At 43.5% G+C, this 20,521-nt stretch overlaps 2 protein-coding genes across 3 annotated transcripts; one reads left to right on the top strand and one right to left on the bottom strand.

Moving 5' to 3' along the window:
• Positions 1 to 10,557: 10,557 nt before the first annotated feature.
• On the top strand, positions 10,558 to 13,813 carry LOC123144136 (ALA-interacting subunit 3). The gene is made up of 8 exons (XM_044563171.1): positions 10,558 to 10,941; positions 11,274 to 11,332; positions 11,442 to 11,516; positions 11,604 to 11,717; positions 11,899 to 11,969; positions 12,630 to 12,927; positions 13,153 to 13,442; positions 13,519 to 13,813. The coding sequence occupies exons 1-8, from the start codon at positions 10,857 to 10,859 to the stop codon at positions 13,571 to 13,573; spliced, it is 1,047 nt and encodes a 348-aa protein (XP_044419106.1). The 5' UTR covers positions 10,558 to 10,856; the 3' UTR covers positions 13,574 to 13,813.
• Positions 13,814 to 13,929: 116 nt separating this feature from the next.
• Positions 13,930 to 17,893, bottom strand: LOC123144135 (ribosomal RNA large subunit methyltransferase I). 2 transcript variants are annotated; one of them, XM_044563169.1, is made up of 8 exons: positions 17,625 to 17,893; positions 16,686 to 16,911; positions 16,471 to 16,605; positions 15,913 to 16,135; positions 15,342 to 15,528; positions 14,965 to 15,149; positions 14,548 to 14,685; positions 13,930 to 14,249 (listed from the first exon to the last, which is right to left on the bottom strand). In XM_044563169.1, the coding sequence occupies exons 1-8, from the start codon at positions 17,878 to 17,880 to the stop codon at positions 14,121 to 14,123; spliced, it is 1,479 nt and encodes a 492-aa protein (XP_044419104.1). In that variant the 5' UTR covers positions 17,881 to 17,893; the 3' UTR covers positions 13,930 to 14,120. The 2 variants fall into 2 exon arrangements, with proteins under 2 accessions (XP_044419104.1, XP_044419105.1); XM_044563170.1 differs by lacking the exon at positions 17,625 to 17,893 and adding an exon at positions 17,501 to 17,520.
• Positions 17,894 to 20,521: the final 2,628 nt, after the last annotated feature.

Consider the following 20,521-nt stretch of genomic DNA (forward strand, 5'->3'; position numbering starts at 1 on the left):
GTCGGCGGCCCAGAGAGGCATCTCAGCAAGATGGATCATAAAATGGACCAAGAATAATCCACCTTGGTTGTACAACCTCTCTCTTGTTGTTGGTCAAAGTGATGGCCGTCCATGCGACCCCGGAGATGGGCTAGCTCACCAATAATCACGCAAGTAGCTAGTCCCCGAAGACAACCACTGCATGCATGTGGCCCAAACATATGTATGGAGAGGTGTGTTTTTTAGTACACAATGGAACAACTTTGATGTGGCACCGTGATTTCGAACTAGAAATCCCCACACTGAGTGAGGGTTAGGTTGACGGTGCATATGTATGTTACACCACACTTCAAGCCAACGACGGGGATTCATGCATGCATGCGTGCATAGTATATGCGCTCAAACTTAATTAGGTCTGAATCTCACCATGACCTATACTACGATAACACGAACCAAATGAAGAATCCTCCATGGTAACCTATCTTGTTGTCGGTCAAGGTGATCATGGATGTCCACACGGGCCCACGAATATATAGGCTTGTCGCCGATAACCACGCGAGGGAGTGTACCGTTCGAAGGCAACCACTACATGCATATGTATGGAGGTGATGCATGCATGCATGCATGTTTGAATACCATTTCACAACATTGATGTGGCGCGTGCGTCGAAAATCATACACTCCCCACATAGAGCAAGATCGGTTCATGTCGTTGTACTAGCCACTTTGACTCGATGGAGGGATTCATGCGTACACATGCATGTGTGTGTGCTCAAACTGTATCATGCATGTCATCCCAGAGCATGACCTATATATATATACCATATTACAAGCAAAAAAATCACCTCCTAAGTCAAATTAACCTCTCTCGTAGTCAGGCAAAAAGTAGTGATGGACCAAGCGGGCCCACAGATGGAAAGCATCGATATCGCTGATAACCGCTTAAGTGGGTGCGAGAGGACAACCACCATCGCTTTGCATGTGGGCCAAACATATATATGTTGAATACCCAAAATGCACAACTTTGATGTGCCACATGCCTCAAAACCGTAAACCATGCACCCACATAGAGCGAGGTTCATGAAGCGTACTACATATGATGGTCTCCCCCCTCTTCGACGCATACTATATGCTCCTACCATAATACCTACAACCCAAAAATAATCCTCATCGATGGTGAAATTAATTAACCTCTCCCTATGTAGGTCAAAGTGATGCATGCATGCATCGAGGATGGCCTCGTGGGCCCACAGATGGAAGCGTCACACGTGAGTGTCCTAGCTAGGACAACCACCGCCTGCATGCATGTGGCCCAAAGAGGTGTCGTGTGATGTTTGAATAGCCAATTTCACAATTTTGATGTGGCACGTGCCTCGGAAACCGAAAAGTCTCGACATTGAGTGAGGTGTACTTGTTCACGGGCGCGTATGTATAGTATATATGCTAGTCCCCTCCCACCTCTTCGACATGTACTATATACCACCATAACACAAACAAAAAAGATTCTACCTTGCTGGTCAAATTAACCTCACTGTCGGCTGTTCGTCAAAGTGATGGACGACGGCCTCACGGGCCCACAGAAAGCGTCACACGTGAGTATCGAGTGTCGTGCAGGACAACCATCGACTGCATGTGGCCAAAACATGTATGTATGAAAGGGTTGTGTAATGTTTTAAATAATGAATTCACGACTCTGATGTGGCACCGGCCTGCCTAAGAAAACGGCCAACCCACACGATGGCTCACAACTCGTAGTGTACTGCGAGCCACCCGCCACCCCTCAGACGCACACACCCACACACACACACCACGAATCCACCGCAACTACGATGCATGTTAAATTAATTATCCCGCGGTGAACATATGTTACCAAAGGAGGGACGTTTTAATTTCGAAAAGAAAACATAGATCATTAAGACATTTTACTACATTAATTGATTGATTTTCTACGGGTATAATGTGCAAAAATCAAATTTGAGCTACATGCACACGTGACAGTGCACCTAAATGGATTATAAAAACACATGTGTCTCACTGGGTGCATGTTTACTCCCCGTGCAACAAATTTCAAACATGGAGAATCTTGATTTTTAAATTCTAGTACATCCAAAACTTATTTGAAGTTCATGAAATTTATCGTGTTGTCATATGGACACCAATACAAAGTGGCATTGTACTTTTTTTGTCAAATTTGAGACCAATTTTGATGTAATATTTATCTAATCACAAACGTGAGATTATTAATAATTGGGAACCAATATCCCAAACGGATTATTTATTCGAACCGTGAGCGTTAGACCAACAATGGATACGTGCCATGCTTCGGTTAAGCAATAAAGCGGCAGCATTAATCATCCAAATAGAAAAACAATATACGTGCCGCCGCACGACCCGTGTGTCTTGTGAGCAGGCGTGAGTTGACGGGACGCATGCGAGCAGTCCGCCGCGCAGGCAGACCGGGAGGCGTGCGTGCAGGTGTGTGAATTGACGGAGGCATGCCCGCTGCACAGTGTCATCGGGAGGCGTGCGAGTAGCTGTATGAAATGATGGTAGGCATGCCAGCAGTCCGGTGCGCAATCTCACCGGGAGGCGAGCCATCGGTTTGACCGCCACCCGCCTCTCTCCCACTACTCCCACTACTCCATATTAATGGTGCGCTCGAGCGGCCGCACCCCCATCCTCGCCACACACACAATCCTCTCTCTCCGCTTGCATCCTCGACGCCGCTCTCAATCCTCAAAGTCGTCAGTGTATGAGGATGCCGCTGAAGCGCCCCATCGGAGGGAATGGCGACGCCGGGGCTGCTAAAGCACCGGAGCACGGCGTGGAGATGGAGACAGAGGTTGTCGTCACCGCCGGCGAGTTATCGCTGCACCCTGACATCGTCGACTGCGTCGAGCTTCCACAGACGGAGGCGGAGTTCCACACTGACTCTGGTGATGACCCCGGTGACGACTCTGACGACCACTCCGGCGACGACTCCGACGATGACGAACAGCTGGTTAGTCATCTATACCCATTTATGTGTCAAATATATCATAGAGTTTCTCTGGTTACTCCTGCCTCCCCCTTTTTGGAATAGAAATCCTATGGTTATGTTCTCCCAATCCATGAAATCTGAGTAAGTTTCGTTAGATATGTGTAGTGTATTGATTGTTTGAATGGTACAAGTGATAAGTGATTAGTTGTTTCATCTGTGCAAATGATTTCTGCTAGTAATCCAAATAGGGTTAGTGTTCGTGCTAATAATTCCTAGCCAGGACTTGACGATTGATTTTAAATGACCTACATATGTTTGTGCCATTATTTTCTTCAAGATTTGTCTGCACATAGACGACTGTGCTTAAAAATCAAACCATAATCTCTGGATATGTATAAATAAATAGCCATAAACTCCTAATCCTACTTCACGGCATGTAAACATTGATTTGATGCCAAATTTGTTTTACTATTTGTATAGGTGTTGTCTGATGATGTGGACAGCGAGGATGAAGATGGCCAGAGGAGGTACAAGAGGCAAATCATAAGGGAGCTTTATGCGGGAAGCGTAACAGGCGTATTAGGATCTGGAACGGCGGCTATCGATGCCCATTTTGCAACCACAAGCTTCATGACGCGTATCTAAGTGTTCTAGCGCATGCAAGAGGACGGGCCGTTGGCTCCTTCAAGCAGAAGTATTCTCGCTGGCTGTCACACGGCGCATACGCCGAGTACCTGGAGAAGCTTCAGGATCGTGCCAGCATGTGAGATGAGATGTGGGATCGAACTATGTATGCTTGAGTATGCTTAATGACGGTTGAACTATGATTGTGTACGTGTACGCTTATTATCTATGTCAGAGTATGTTTAATCTATGTTTACTTATGTCTAACCGTGGGATATAGATGCAATCAGTTCGGTTGATGGAATCTACCTCCGTCTTGGTTTATTGGTCCCCTTTGTAATTTGTGTTAAATTTTGACCAAAGGTTTAACTGACAAAATATTAGTGTAGGTCAGCAAAAATTATATCGTTGGATGGGTATTTGATCATAGTGTTTAATGATATAATTTTTGGTGACATGCATAAACATTTCTTAGTTAAATATTTGGTCAAAATTTGGTAAAAATTACAAAGGGGACCAATAAACCAAGACTGGGGTAGTACGTCAATCACACACGGTTCCCAAAATTGGAACCGTGTGTAATGACTTTCATTTTGCCTGTTGCGTCAATCACACACGGTTAGCTCTAGCAAACCGTCGCCTCCAAAATTCTTTGTGGGACAGAAAACCCTCACCACCCAATTCAAAAAAGAAAAAAGAAAACCCTCACCATACCCACGTCACAAAAACCCTCACCCCGCCCGCCACCCCCTCCGGTCCCCATTCACACCTGCACAAGCTCCTCCGCGTCTATGCATGGCACCACCTATCGCTGCGGTAACCACTTAGCTCGATGCCTGCCGCCGCCACCAGGCTGCCGGCAAAACCCACCGCATTTCGCCACTTCCGCTTGCCACCGCCTATCGCCATCGACTTTCTCGACGCTACTCACGGTCGACCCAGCTCCGATCGGTTGGGGAATCTGCCGCACTAAGGGTTCTTTCTCATGGACAACAAGGTAACTAATTTAATGAGATATTATCTCGTCTCTTGTCCCAGTTCATCTGCCTCCTTTAATCACCCGGCTGAAATTGCCGTGAATTCATTTTTATTCTAGCTGATTTGAGGGTTTTCTTCTGTTCATAGAGTGTACAGTGCACGGACACATCAGGACCTTGCGGCCTCTGCCAGACATTCCATCTCACCGTACCAGATGACTTGAGGATGCGTGCGGTATGTTCAATCTCACCCTAAATCGGCTGGCATGGCCTACTTTCCTGAACATATTCTAAATATTACTACATTTGGATAAAAGGTGCCACATGCACCATATACGTCAAAGGGGATCCCCCCCTCTTCTTTCTATATTAGGCAAATTAATAATGTACTGTTCTTTTGATTACTCTCATATTTCCATGACATCATGTTTACCCTATCTGTTTAGTTATAGATTTTTGTCCTTCGATTTCGACTGTTGTACAGTTCTTTCAATTTGGGCCCATATTTGCATGTTATCATATTTTCTTTAACAATCCTACCATTTTCTGCAGCGCGTCCCTTGCTATGCAACAGAATCTGTAGTGCACAATCTTTCCCTTTACATAAATCAAGACTGCAGGGATGTCATATTGCACACAAACCATGGATTTACAATCGTTTCTACTGTAATACTTGATGAACGTGGTGACTCCTATTTTGGCACTGGATTTTGGAAAGAAATTTCTAAGTTTTATGAACTGAAAGCTGGCACTAGAATTGCACTGCACATAAAAGGGCCTGGTCATGAGATATATGCTAACTTCCCCGAAGATATCATCCGTCTAGACTTTGTTCGAAGTAAGTTTTCTTTCCAACTATCTGCATGTTGACTTACCCAGCAATATCAAATGAATTGTGTAGTATTTAAGCAACCAATTGTTATTCCCTTTTCTTACTATATTCCTACCTAATAACTTCTAGTTACCAATACACTTTTCTATTGCCCTGTTTTAACTAAATATTCCATGTACTCCCATTTCTATCAGAAAGCGCCGCTGACAAGAAGACTCCGGAGGTGGAGAACAGGGCTGCCAACAAGCGGAGGCGGGGCGAGCTAGAACCGCAAGCGACTCCAGCAGGCCTAGACTTCGTCAGCAGCCTCCCTGATGATATGTTGACAGTCATCATCTCCCTCCTCCCAATCAAATATGGGGCGCGGACAACCGTCCTTTCCCGGCGGTGGCGCCCCCTATGGAACTCCAGCCCTCTCGACCTCGTCGACACCCACGAGCTCTGCCATGGCTATCGCAAAAGCATGGATGCGTTCTCCAAGATCCTCGGCAGTTACCTTGGCCCAACCAGAGGCCTTAGAATGGGCAAGATCCGTTCCAACGGCAAGGACCGAGCCAAGCTTGACGACTGGTTCTGATCCCCCGCCCTAGATCAGCTCGAGGAGCTCACTTTTGATGATGGGCATATGTGCTTGCTGCCAACGTCCGCGCTCCACCTCACGCCCACGCTGCGCATCGCCAAGTTGAGAAACTGTCATCCCCCCCTAATAACGCGCCCGCTCTTATTCTACCACGACTGAAGCACCTCGAGCTCGTCGCCGTCTGCCTCTCAAATGGTGACATGGAGCGCCTGCTCCATGGTTGTACTGCACTCGAGTACCTTCATCTTCAGGCGATCAATGGGTTGAGTACCTTCCACATCACCTCCATGACTCTCCGGACTATTTATGTGTGTTGTTGGTGTGGCAGGAAGACATGAGAAGATGTGTACCACGGTATGGCCATTGAGGACACACCTGCACTTGAGAAATTACTTGTAGTTGATCAAGAAGGTCCAACAAGAATCAGTGTCATTTCTGCGCCGAAATTTACAGTGGTGGGCTACTCGTGTGACAAATACTCCAAACTTGTTATTGGATCCACACTCGTTCAGGTACAACAGCCGCCTTCTACCTCTCCTTCTATAAATTAACATTATTTCTAATTTTGAAGATGTTTGTTCGTCTGTCATTCAGAAAATGATTCCGACAAGCTTGACCCCGAAACTGCGCACAGTGAAGGTCTTGACACTAGAATCTATCGGCCCCAACCTAGAGCAAGTTGTCAGTTTTCTGAGATGCTTTCCGTGCCTGAAGAAGCTATATATCGAGGTGATGTTCCTTTCCTGTTAAATGTTAACCATAAGGGAGTTCAATTTGTGACACCTTTTTCCAAGTTTACAATGACAATGTACTACGATTTCTGAAGAATTCTTTTGGAGGATTTCAGTACATACATGTCCCCCCCCCCCCCATATTTCTGCTTGACCCATATGGTTACAATCAATAAGCATTTCTCCTTTGGATTCATCTGTACTAGTTTTCTTAGGGAACTTTTCATCCACTCCAACCTCTTGTGAAGAAGGCTACATTTTTCTAGAATGTAATCAAATGCCCATGTCAATCATGTCAGATCGAAGATGGCATGTTAGTGCATTTTACAAATCCTGCAAACCAAATAGGCATTTAGTAGTGTTCAAAACTGCATGTAGGCACTAACACGTTTTCTTCTTTTGCAGATAAGATTTGGCCCAGTGGTGGATAATGTGATACAATATAACAATCGTGTCGAATGCCTAGATCTGCATCTCTCATAAATTACTTTGAACTCCTACCGAGGGACCTTACCGGAGATTATATTCACCAGGTTCTTTGTTGTCAGAGCAAGGGTGCTGAAGGTAATGAGGTTTGCCCTACATTTATTTCGCAAAAATGAATGGTTTGTTGATCAGCACCGGCGCCTGCGACAGAATGGAATAGGCTCCAAAGATGCTGAATTTCATTTTGGAACTTCAGATGACAGAGTAATCGGAAGTCATCGTGTCAACCCCATACATGACTTCTCAGTGACTGGCCCCTTTGCAAAAATTGTGAGGTTTGGAAACCAGACTTAGAAGTGGTAATATTAGTTTGAACCTCTCTGATATCCATGTTCAGCGGATCAGCGCGAGCGTTTGCAGCTGATGAGCTGAATTTCATTTCTAATATCAGTTTAAACCTTGTAATATTCAAATTTGAGCCATATAACACTGGAATTTGAACCTTGTAATATTTCGAGCTTTTGTGGTACAATCGTTGGAATGGCATCGTATGAGACTCATATATTGGTAGCACTATTTTGACCTTAATATGCAATGGTCTTAGATTTTATTAACCATTCTCGAATCTGTTTACCTTGTCGATCTCACAGCACACGATCTGTATAGCTAACTCGACTGCGATCTTTGACATTATTGCACACCACTGGTTTCTTCCACCGTGTGCCATGTAGAGCGCAGAATTAATTATCGCACTCGAGTGTCCATCATCACCCTTCTGTGTAACTTTGACCTCATCACCCACGGGTAAACTTATGACGAAGTCATTCCACACACTTCGTTTTTACAAAGCTTTTTGCCGATAAATGCCCATGATTTGTCCCTCTTCTACCCGACACGTGGCCAAACTAGCCAGGCGGGAAGCTTGCACGGTAAACTGCGCATTAGCCCGGGAACAGGCTCACCGATGATACATTTGGTGCCTCTTCGAGCCCATGCTTTGTTGGTCTCGTTCTATATATGCAGTCAGAGCCGACAGACTCATCAGAATGTGGTTAAGTGGGGACAACACCATGCTAGGTATGTCAAGATGTGGATGCAGAGGCTAGGTTTCAGAGAGATGGATATGACATTGGCGGGCATGAGGGAGTACAAAGAAACGCATCTGAACTAGTATGACAATGGGAGGCGATTTCGGGTGTGTTTGAGGCTAGGTGGACGAACGCGGATCTCGCAGATTATGAGGCAAACGCTAGCTCGAAAGATGAGTACGACGCCATGGTGAGAAGTACACAAGGTTCTCATAGAGAGTATGCGCCCATGACTGATAGAGTGTAAGTCTTGTGAACTTATTTGGAGAATGGTTTTGATCTTATGTTGATTGTGCACACTTTTGAGCTTTCATTGAATTTGCAGACTTTTGAGCTCAATAGAGGTATCTCGAAGGCTCAGATGCACTCGTACATAACCCCGGGACTGTTGAGTCTGATGCTACCTTGAGGGAAACGATGAAAGTAAGCACTTGAAGTCCTTACCCTAATTCTGACTTCACAAATCTTTATCCTTGCACTCAAAATGTTTTTATCTTCATTGTTGTTGTTGTTGTTGTTGTTGCGCTGCCCTGTCACCATTCTTTGTAAACCAATATAAGATCGTGTAGATCACTACTTTAGTGATCTACACGATCTTATATTGGTTTACAGAGGGAGTACTTATTACTATGGTTCGCATGTGGCAATGGGAGCACCCAGAGGTTATGTTAAGCACAAATAAATAGAAAATGTTGGCAAACATACAAAAACATAATTAGTATATGTTGGGTTTTTAGGGTGCTTGCCACTATGAACTGTACTACAATCAAGGGAGGTGGCAACTTATATGTTATGTTTAAGCAAATTCATTCTACTATGAAGCAACTCATATGAGATAGTATAAGCTACCTGGTGGCAAAAAAAGAACTTGCTAAACTGATTTTCAAAAACCTGTAGTACTTGCAGATTTAAGCAGAAAAGATGCATACACTTCTGAGCAAAAAAAGGTACATGTGGAAGTAAGCAACTTGCATGTCCTGTTTAGGCAAAAATGGTTTCTTGCTTAGGCATGCTTAGGGAAAAAGTGCTCCAACATGTACTTTGGAATTTTGTAGGTGGATCCTACAAAAAAAATACATCGTAGGCAGCTGGCAATTTGATAAGGGGTCAGAAAAACACAGGTGTTCCATGCTTCCCTCGACGAAGCAATTGGTTAGAGGAAAAATAATAATTTGAAATAAAGAAAAAGTCTCCAGGGCTGTAGACTGAAAAACATGGATTGCATCGTTAGAAACTCGACGAATGGACCAACCCCCACCGAAAGATACTTCTATTGCTGCTAGTACAAAATATGTAAAAGTAACGAACATAAGAGACAATGTCATCCCTAACTACTGCTATTTTTAAGTTTTTTTGGAACCAAAGAACATGCTCGGCACATGGCGGCCACGATTTGGATCCAACGGCGCGCAAGGTGTGTGTTCGGGAGTGCCGAAACGTGCAACTGCACTTTTTAGAATTTAGGATATAAAAATTTAAAAGAAATGTCCAACCCGATGGGTGTCCGATTGGGTCAGGTTACCCGATGAGTTCGGGCATGGGTTTGGTCCCAGACCCATCAATAGGGGCGTGGGTGAGCGATCAACCCGATAATTGATTCGAGCATGGGTGTAGGAGAGGTTGACCCGACCAAACCCGATCCGATTGCCAGGTTGACGAAGGACGACCAAACGCGACACTCCAGAACGCTAGCTTCGGTTGGCTGGGCAGTCGCCCTATTGGGCCTCAGCCCATCCAGAGTTTTATTGTTTCCATGCCTTTTTGACTTTTTTGTTTCACATGAATGAGTTTTTTTCGTTAAAAAAACATGAATGACATTATTATTTTTCACATGTGATTACCATGTTTAGCTGGATTATGCCGAAAACAAAAATGTTCCCATGGATTGCTTTTCTACGGCCCTAACTTTCAAGAATAATACCGTACGTGCAATCACCAAGAAATGTGTACTAGTACTTGTATTCTTCGATTAGTAAACACTTTTACCACGCGTGTTATGCTCTCCGTGTTGTTCTAGTCCTATATACCGTGCCCGCAAAAAAAAAGTCCTATATACCGTACATCAATATACGCGTCACCACGGTCCCTCGAAAGATCCACGAAGCGCACAGCCAATCCCACGTACCCGCCAAACCCCTCCAACCACTCCATCCAACCCACCCGTTACACTACGCATCCACCCCGAGCAGAAAACCAGAAAATCATCATCAATCAAGCTTAGAAAAGAGGCACCGAGGAGCAAAAATTAGAACCATCTTCTTGGCTTGACCAGTTCGGCCGCCCCATTGGTCGCGCCCGCCGGCTGGGCTCAACGCGGACGCCACGACCGCCAACTCTTCTCCCCCCACGAGTCAAACCGCCCCGTCTCCCCCTCTCCCTCTCCCTCTCCCTCCCTTTCCTTGTAACCTTCGCAAGAGGAACAGCGGCAGCAACAAGAGCGCCAGGCCAAGGCCAGGCCAGCAGACCATCCTCCCTCCCCTCCCTCCCCCATTGCCGCCCTCCTCCCCCTCTCCCCGCCCGCGGAACCTCGAGCGCGGGACACGTACGCGCAGGAAAAGGCGCGTGCATTTCGGCTGTCGGCGGGGAGGCTTGTTCGCCGGCGGCGGCGTTTCTTGGCGGCCGGGCCGGTCGTTCGGCGTGATGAACAGCGGTGACGCCGCCGGGTCCAGCTCCGGCGGATCCGGGGACGCGGGCGCGCCCAGGAGGGCCTCCAGGAAGCCCAAGTGTGAGATCTCGCGCCTCTCTTTCTTCTCCTTTTGGCTGGGGTTTGGTGGTACAATCGCTTTTTCTCTCTGCAAGTTTAATAAGATGCAATCCTGTCAAGTTCAATATGGTTACTCACTTGGCTACGCGGCCTGGGCCTGGAAAGCTTGCTCATCATTCTTGCCCCATGGTGTTAAGAATAGCAGAGTTGACTTCCTTTGGAGCCGGAGCTTCAGCTTCGACTCATCAACCAAGTCCTGCAATCCAGAACCACATGCTCGGTCAAATAAAGTTTAGGTGCAACCGCCAAACTTGCTACCAAATTTATTCATATCTTCTCTTTCGTGTGAGCAGATTCCAAGTTTACGCAGCAGGAGCTCCCGGCTTGCAAGCCAATTCTTACTCCAAAATGGGTAGGTTGACAAGTACTACATCTTTTCTGGCGTGAGTTAGCTTTAGCTTTAGAGAGATCATATGTAGGACCACCTCACCTCACAAATGGTTGCACTTATGTTTATGCAGGTCATTTCGGTGTTTCTTCTTGTTGGTGTCATTTTTGTCCCGATAGGTGTTGCTTCGTTGCTAGCTTCAAATAAGGTATGCTGAATATGACCTATGCTGATTCAACCATATATATGTTCACCATCTTTTGTTAGCTAACGTTTGTTGGTTTCTTTGCCGTAGGTCGTTGAGATTGTTGATCGATACGATGATGCGTGCGTCCCGTCTAATGTTACTGACAAGCTTGCCTACATCCAGAACTCGACGATATCTAAAACCTGCCGAAGGACACTAAAGGTAATGAGCTTAGCTGCATGCTTCTATAGGTCTAATCGCTGGAATGGCACAGTAAAAACCACCAGGCATTATCTTGTAGCAGAGTATGTGATGTGTCGGTTAATTCACAAATATTTATCTTGGTTTAAGAATCAAAGTAACCCTTGTCTGAAACATTTCTTTGTTGTATGTTGGTCTCCAGGTCCCGAAGGATATGAAGCAGCCGATTTTTGTGTATTACCAGTTGAATAACTTCTACCAGAATCATAGGAGGTATGCACTGTGCTTCCCGAGGTTACCAATATGTCAAAGACGTTGAAGTAAATACAACGGGTCTTTGGCTCAAATATGTGTCCAGTTTTTGCTCCAATAGCATTGAAAATGAATAAAATGAAGAAAAGAAAAAAGCATTGTCGATAATGTTAACTCACAAATGGATAGTGATTATGCAAAGGAAGGCTTGAACAGCATAAGCTTGAAGTGGGGGTAGGATTTTAGAAGGAAGAAGAGTGGACTAAAATCTGGAAAGGGGGAGTATAGATGAGAGACTAATTCATTGTTCTTGTTTATCAGACTTTTGTTTTGCTGGAAATTGCTTGTCTGACTTGACCCTAAGAAACTTGTCCAAACTACTACATGGAATATATGTACACTAAAATAAACCCAACTATCAAGGAAATTATTTAATCTCCTGTCCACTTTCCAACTAATGTTGCGTAGGCATCCCACATAATTGCATGAAGAAGTGCCTATAGCCACTACTAATGACGCCTAGTGATTATTGTCCGGATGGCTAAAATGTTGGATACAACATCGACATGCAATTTTAGCAGTTAAAGCTCTTTCTTTATTTGTTCAAACAGTTTTTTTGTACTTTGTTTTCCTAGGAGTCTTATACTTTCCCTGCTTACATATCGCATTTTTCACATTCAGATATGTTAAGAGCCGGAATGACCAACAGCTAAGAGATGCTAGTAAGGCAAACGAGACCACGCTTTGTGACCCTGAGAAGACCAGAGATGGAATGGCTATTGTTCCATGTGGTCTGATTGCATGGAGCACATTCAATGATACATATACCTTCCAACACAACACTAACAACTTATCTATCGACAAGACAGACATCTCTTGGAAGAGTGATAGGGACCACAAATTTGGAAGTGATGTCTTCCCAAAAAACTTTCAGAAAGGTCCTCTTATAGGTGGAAAAACACTCAACGAATCTATACCGGTATGCTTTTGGGTTTCAATTCCACTCTGTATCATAAGATTATTGTTGCATATGTGGTTGACAAGCAATAATTGCTCAGGTGTATTATGGCTGTCCAATTTAAAGATAAACTGACCTCAGCACGATCATTTTCCAGTAGATAGACCAATACAAGTTCTTTGAGCAGCCAAAAAGATAACATTTTGTGCCCCTGAAAGTTACTTATTCTACCTGTCTGCTGTGCAGCTGAGTGAGCAAGAGGACCTTATTGTTTGGATGCGAACTGCCGCGCTTCCCACATTCAGAAAACTGTATGGTAGGATATATGTTGACCTCAAAGAAAATGACACCATTACTGTTACGCTGGACAACAATTACAACACATATAGCTTTGATGGCAAAAAGAGTTTGGTGCTTTCTACTTCAACTTGGCTTGGTGGAAAGAATGATTTTCTTGGTCTTGCATATCTCACTGTTGGTGGACTGTGCTTCTTCCTGGCATTTGCATTCACCTTACTGTACTTGATAAAACCAAGGTTAGTGGCTTATAAGCTCTCGTATACCAATCGTATTAAGTTCCATCGCTGATCTTTTTTTCTGGTCTCCATGCAGAAAATTGGGAGATAACAACTACTTGTCATGGAACAGAAACTCTGCAGGCCACTGATACACTCTGAAAGTTGATTTCCGCATTCAACATCAAACAATTGGTCTTATGGTTAACTTGTATCTTTCTACGAAAATAGCAATTTTTGTGTACAAGCTGTTGTCAAAGTACGTGTATCAAGTAGACTTGTGTGTATGAGCAACACGAAAGGGTGTACATTATACTGAAATATAGATACACGGTTCTTTTGTTGAAAATTGCATTCTCGAGAGTGAAAATGAATCTGTGGACTGATCTTCATCCCTGTTCAGTGCTGTCAGTTTAAAACAGGTGCATTCTGTTATTCCACTTGACATATTTTTTGCAAAGTAAGTTTTCTTAGAGCATTCTTGCATGGTTTTTTTTTTGAAACTCCATAAAGAATAATGATCTGCAATATACGCTGATAAGATAATCTTTGAAGGGTTACAAGATACATATGTTCTTGTTCGGAAAATTTCTACACCTAACCTTTATGACTAAAATAGGGCATCAAACTAGAGGCACAACTTCAGAAATCAGCTCTTCAGAAATGGTTACTGGTCAGTAGAATGTTTTGTCTGCTCCTTCACATTACTCGGAGTAAGTAATTGCTGAGATACTGGCCTTCAGGATATGAAGGGTCGATGGGATGATCGCAAGCTGCTCCTGCTTGACGTAAAACTGTAACCTTTCGACCGGCCATTGATGCAGCACCCTTCAAGTTGGAAGCAAGATGAATTATCAGCAACGTGGATAAACAAAAGGGAATTTGCAATGGAATATAGACAAGCTGTTTGAATAAACTTTCGTTTTTTACCACCTAGTACGCATGCCAATATGAAAAGAAACTAAAAGGGCCATGAATATTCATCGCAAACCTTCTATGAATTTTCAGTTTGACATGCTGGAAAACATTAAATTGGATCAATAATACAAACTCCAATTGGCACTGTAATAAAATTCTAGGTTTGAGTAAATAGGACCCAAGAATCCATGTGGGCAACACAAAATACCTGAATGGTTTTAAGGAAGAGACCACTTTGGGTCATAGCTCCAGAACAAGAGCATGTCATGAGTAACCCCCCTGGCTTTACCACTTGCATTGCAAGAGCATTCAGGCTTCTGTACATACCGGATGCACTTTGTAGCACCTACAAATACAACAGAGAATCCCCCTTCACTTACATAGAACAATTGTTGGTTCAAGACTTCAAGTGTACAGACAGTCTGTGAGCGGGATAAAGGGTTTTGCTGATGTTCAGGGTAAGTATAAAGAGCAAGTTTAGTTAGATGCCTACTGAGGCATGTACAAATAATTCATGAACTTTTTTATGTATAACATGCTTCAGAACTTAACATAATCACATCAAAGATGAAATGATAATCAAGCCAAATTAGCAACTACAGCAGATGCTTCATGGGATGTATACCTTCTTCCGAGGTGCCAACTTTGGAGGATCCAGGATTACCAAGTCCCACAGCTCATTTCTTGAGATAGCACCTTTCATGAATGCAGTTGCATCTTCTTTTAAGAATGAAATTCTCTCAGCATCAAGCTTATTTAGAAGAATATTCTCATTGGCAAGATCTAGTGCAGATCCTGATGAATCAATGCCTGAAAATGGTACTAGTCAGATTGTCGTTTTTACAAGCCAAACCTGTAGAGTGTTATAAAGTGATACTAAAAAGGACACACTGTTGTGGATTTTCCAAATGAATGATACAACTAAACTATAATTCAACTGTGATGAACTCTCAGAGCATCTGAACGGAGGACTAAAAGGTCCAGTAGCTTACAGTACTATACCAGTAACATTAGTTGCACCGCCCTTGGCTGCACTAAGAGCAAAACCACCACTGTAACAGCAAAGGTCCAGAACCCTCTGGTCCTTTGAGAGTGTGGATATGAAGTGGCGACTTTCCCGTTGATCTGCATAAAAACCTGTCTTCTGCCCCTCCATAGAGACTAGATAGACGATGCCATTTTCCATAACCTGGATGTAAGAAAAGCACACATGTTGGAACTACGAGCAACACAAGTATGCAACATAGCAGGTAGAGAAGATTGACAAATACTGCAAGTGAAGCTATTGCAATGCTCCGTTCAGTCCCACACAACCGCACACACCATCAGTCTCTTTACACTAGCTGTAGTTGCTAACTTGCTATATTAATTGAGTATGACAAACCCAGTTCAAAAAGAATATGGCAAAGGCAAAAATGTACTCGAATTGAAGCTAAACCTCCTCGCATTTTTTTTTTATGCTGAACCGTATTACCGTGACTTGCTAAAAATAGATACATTGAACCATAATTTGTAAAATTTTAGAATCAAACTTCCTAACTTCCTTTAAAAACATTTAAGTCAGCAGGCTCACCTTCACAGTTCCAGAGTATGAAGAGGGTGCAGGTTCTTTTTGTTCTGACATATCTAATCCTTCTTCTTTTAGAATATCAGTTGATGACCTCCACTTTATATGTTTAACATCACTAACTTTGCTAACAAGGGACTGGATTTGTTGCCTATATTTCTCAACCCAAGCAGCAGATGAAGCAATCACAGCAACATCAGCAAATATATCCACTATCAGACCAGATAATCTGCATTTCAAAACATTGAATATTGATAGTTTCACTACTATGCATGAATACAAGAATGATACAACAGGCAAGGTTCCGGAGAGATAGAAAAATACAAGTCATTCAATGCTCAAGATCAGTATTCCATGCTGCACATGTCGAAAATACACAGGGCAATATAACTATCTATTGTTTATACAAAGATATCAAGATACAAAGTTGAACTATTTGGAGACGCATATATACTAGAAGTAAAAAATGGTTCTGAATGCTGAACTAACCATGCTCCTTTCAATGATGGATATCAAGGTGGTTTCTTTGCTAACTGAAGTATAGCAATGGAGAACAGTATATACCTGTCGCCTTCACTATTGATGAGACGGTAAGCATTTGTATTAGTTGAGGGGAAACCCAAACTACGCCGTAAATCCACCGCAGAACAAAGTCTTTCTTCGAGCAGTCTTTCCATATTTAATGCAGAGGCTGGATCTCTGAGCAAAACAAAAATAGGGGATATTCAGCACAAGCTCTCAAAATTTCAATAACCATAGAACCTCAACAATTGTGTCACCTTTTTGCCTCTTCTTCTAGTTGCATTAGCCGAACACAAAACATAGACACGGAGTTATAGACACCCCACCCGATAGGTTTCTCTGACCCATCAGCTACCAAAACAACATCACCAGTTTTCGGAGGAGGCCGTCCAATTATTCTATCAACAGCACCACTGTACACCATTGGACTCCCATCTCGGAATATCTGAGTCTTGCCCTTCTTTAGTACCACTCTCGCCAAACCTAAAAAAGGTGCTTGGATGTTAGTATATACTTCGGTTCGAGAGAAGGAAAGAAATAAGTCCCTACTGGCCATAACCTATGCTAACCCAAACAAGCGGAATGGGAGATGCTTGATTAATCGATTTCAGCGTTGTCGATGAAATCTAGCCAGCTTTTTGGACAAGGTCCATCAATCCACTTTGTGGTGATGCATGCCACTATTTCGTGAAACTAATTTAAACTAAGGATGAACCGTTTTTAGGAGACTGTAACTACCATCGTTTCTAGCTGTTGTTACCATCGTTTCTACAGTTGACAACCTCTGGCTTGGAGGATTATGAGCAAGTAAAGTTAGCAATATAGGTCCTCATACCAGGCCATGAAACAACGACCAAACGTTTACAGTTATTTACCACTCGCTACAACTGTATCAAGCAATGAGCGTCCAAGCTCAGGAAATGGACGCATTGGCAAACGGCCGACCCATAACCAGATCGAAACGCAACACGGGAAACAAATGCGCAGTTCACTTGGTCGTTTCAACAAACAGCTCGTCGCCATGGCGCTCCCATTCGCCGCCACGCGGAGGATAGAAGGGACGAGCACAAACCTCGCTGCACGGGACGAGCAGAAACGAGCGCCGCGGCGGGGGAGAGGACGGCAGTAAAGCCGTTGGACAGAATGCCGGCAGAGACTAGGCGAGCGCGGGCGCGGGATGAGTAAAGGGCGTGGACCTTTGCGGTCGGCGGCGAGCTCTTCCAGGGCGGAGGAGGAGGCGACGGCGGAGGCGGAGGCGGGCCTCGCGAGGCGCGCCCTGACGAGGGCAGGCACAGACGCCGGAGCCGCGGCGCCGCAGGCGCGGAGCATCGCGTAGCTCGTGTTGGCGCTGCCTATAGCTGCCGACGTTCGCCACAAAGGTAACCGAGACTTGTGGATTGGTATTTCCTCTTCAAGTTGCGCATCTGTGTCACTGCGACGTGGGGCCTTCATCGAGGCCAGGCCACTGAAGAGTGGAACTCTCCCGTTCGAATCGCTGCTACTCAATAAATCACCTGCCACCGCCTAGTTGGGCCTTTGTGTAATTTAGAGCATTTCTTTTTTTGAGGGTTAATTTAGAGCATTTCTTTTTTTGAGGGTTAATTTAGAGCATTTCTTGCTTGATAAGGTCTGCGATGCTTAGTTTCAGTTCTACTCCCTCCGATCCTAAATATAAGTCCTTTTATAGTAATTTTGGGATATAACATTAGCATTGGTTAAAAATTCAAAAAAAATATTTTTTTTGGCACGAAACATTGATGTTTTTTCAACATTTTGCATGCAAAATTTCGCAACAAAACCACATTCGTGTAGGTGTGGGGAAAAAAACAAAATCAATGCTCCAAAAAGCAAGCAAAATTTGCACACATGTTGAAAAAACATCAATGTTTCTTGAAAAGAACATATTTTATTTAATATTTTTAACATTTTTTTGGATTTTACTGTTCACACGGGCTCATGTGAGCTCGGGTGCAGAACAGCTGCGTCCTATCCATTAACACATGTTCTTTTGTATCAGTTCATAGTTTGTGACCTCAGTAGTTGTGTGAAAAGAGAAGTTACATTGTCTGCCAAATTCAATGATAAACCTGAGACGATAAGTTCTCAACCTAGCATCATGGTTTTGAGTAAACGTCACAAATCTACATTTGTTTTGTGCGAACTATCACAAGTCCGCATTTCCATGTTCTTACTTCACAATACTGCAATTTTCTTTGGCACAAGTTTTTTCACAAAACTGCATTCCTTACAGGATGATGTACAGCCTTGAGAGGATGGGCTCCAGATGGCACACATACTGATCTGTTTGTGTGACGTATGTAAAGAAGGGCGGAACTCTTCCAATGAATGACTAAATCGATGAAGATTCGGTCCAAAAAAATTGATGAAGAATGATCTGCAGCAAGGCCACTAATTTATTTAACTTATGGCTGCACTACTACTGTGTAGTATCACAAACAGTCTAGAACGGGTTATGTTGGCCTTCTTAGGCTCTTGGGTCAGTCCTTTTGATATTCCATGTGATGTGAAACATTTTCTTATGCATGTTATCATTGTTCCCTTAAGGCAATCATTTTACATGCCTGGTTCTACTGGGATCTTTCCTAAACTTGGCCTCGGTTATGATTGTGGACTGGTTTTCTTCATTTATCTAGAGGCTATTTGCATATCTGTTTAAGCTTGGAACACCAATTTCTCATTTTACCCTCGTGCATCCAACTTATTAAAAACTTTAAATAGTTTATTGATCATCTAAGAGAAGGCATATATTGCTGATAATTAACTGAAGAGTGAATATTTTGAAAAACTGAACGGCGAATACTTACTGGTCACTACTTACAAAAATATGACTTGCTGAGTGCTTGGTAGCTTTGCTCTGTACACAATTGACATTGGACAAAATGATTTCACCTCAAATCTTGGATCACTTGGTGTGGAAAGCGTCAAGCAAAGTCTACCTTCAGTTGTCAACCAGATATCCTAGACAATACAGGTCTGTGGCAAGATGATTTGCTACTTCAAATTGAATTGTTGAAATGATCAGAAGAGAGGAGGTTCGGTTAATTCCATGGTTCATGCCACCTATTCATGTCTGGCAGGACTTGCGTAACATCCGAGCTTGCAACAGTTCATGGTGTCAAACACAGCACCCATCCGGCATTCCCCATGATGCATGAAAAGTTACCATGGTGGAGTGGTATACTACAATGAACTCTGCTAAACAACAGCTTAGCTGAGGTCAGGAAGAAGTTTCAGGATGCGTCGATCATGTACCTCGACAAGCACACTGTAATGTTTGAACTGTTCCAACATCCAAATGCTCATGTTAAGTTCGGTTAAATATTGTCCTTGCAGATTTGGTTCATATTTACATTCAACAGCAAAATTGACTGGTCTGGTGATGATCTCAGGGCTAGTGTACGGGACTAGAGCTTCCTGTGGATATGATGGCAGAACTTACATTTTCAATCAAGATGCTTGTCGTGGAAACAGCAAGGTAGTGAAGAGCGGAGAGCATGTGGAGAAGAGAACAGCAGAAGCAGCAAAGAAGATGATAGCCTCTAAAGTAATCAGTGGGTCCTTTTCGTACCCACCTTTCGATCTTTCAAAGCTCTGCAGCCCATAGGCATCATCAACTAGTTAGATATACAATGTTGCTTAAAATGCTATCACGGGATTTATCTCTTGCAGATGATTGATCAAAATAGCAGCGCGGATGTGCTGGGAAATGATCAGGTTTGATTGATCAGGTTTGATTGAATATATGATGAGAGTTCAGACTCCGGATCACAGTTCACTCCCAATTCCCAAATGAACGAATTGCAGTTCCTGCAAACACATTCCAACTACTCACTCACAAGAACCGCAGTTGGTTCAACAATTTTTGTGGCCTTGATGTTGATCCATATTCATAAATTGCATCAATGAATTTACATGGTAAACAGCAAGCACAAACCAGAAGTAGTACAGCGGACCATATTTCAACCTCAATCTTGGATTCATAGCCTAATATTCAGGCTAAGTAAATTTTCACAAGATGAAGATGTATTCTGAAAATAGAGTATAAACAACTTCCACCGCAATCTAAGAACTA

The sequence above is a fragment of the Triticum aestivum genome, chromosome 6D, assembly GCF_018294505.1.
Source record: "Triticum aestivum cultivar Chinese Spring chromosome 6D, IWGSC CS RefSeq v2.1, whole genome shotgun sequence".
In the NCBI taxonomy this organism is placed as follows: Eukaryota; Viridiplantae; Streptophyta; class Magnoliopsida; order Poales; family Poaceae; genus Triticum; species Triticum aestivum.

Excerpts from the sequence above, each read along its gene's own strand:
- LOC123144136 (XM_044563171.1), top strand. The coding sequence starts at position 10,857 with ATGAACAGCGGTGACGCCGCCGGGTCCAGCTCCGGCGGATCCGGGGAC. Across the intron at positions 10,942-11,273 it reads GGCCTCCAGGAAGCCCAAGT|ATTCCAAGTTTACGCAGCAG; the intron begins GTGAGATCTCGC and ends TCGTGTGAGCAG. Across the intron at positions 11,718-11,898 it reads CCTGCCGAAGGACACTAAAG|GTCCCGAAGGATATGAAGCA; the intron begins GTAATGAGCTTA and ends GTTGGTCTCCAG.
- LOC123144135 (XM_044563169.1), bottom strand. The coding sequence starts at position 17,880 with ATGAAGGCCCCACGTCGCAGTGACACAGATGCGCAACTTGAAGAGGAA. Across the intron at positions 16,606-16,685 it reads CTAGAAGAAGAGGCAAAAAG|AGATCCAGCCTCTGCATTAA; the intron begins GTGACACAATTG and ends TGTTTTGCTCAG. Across the intron at positions 15,150-15,341 it reads CGGTGCAACTAATGTTACTG|GCATTGATTCATCAGGATCT; the intron begins GTATAGTACTGT and ends TACCATTTTCAG.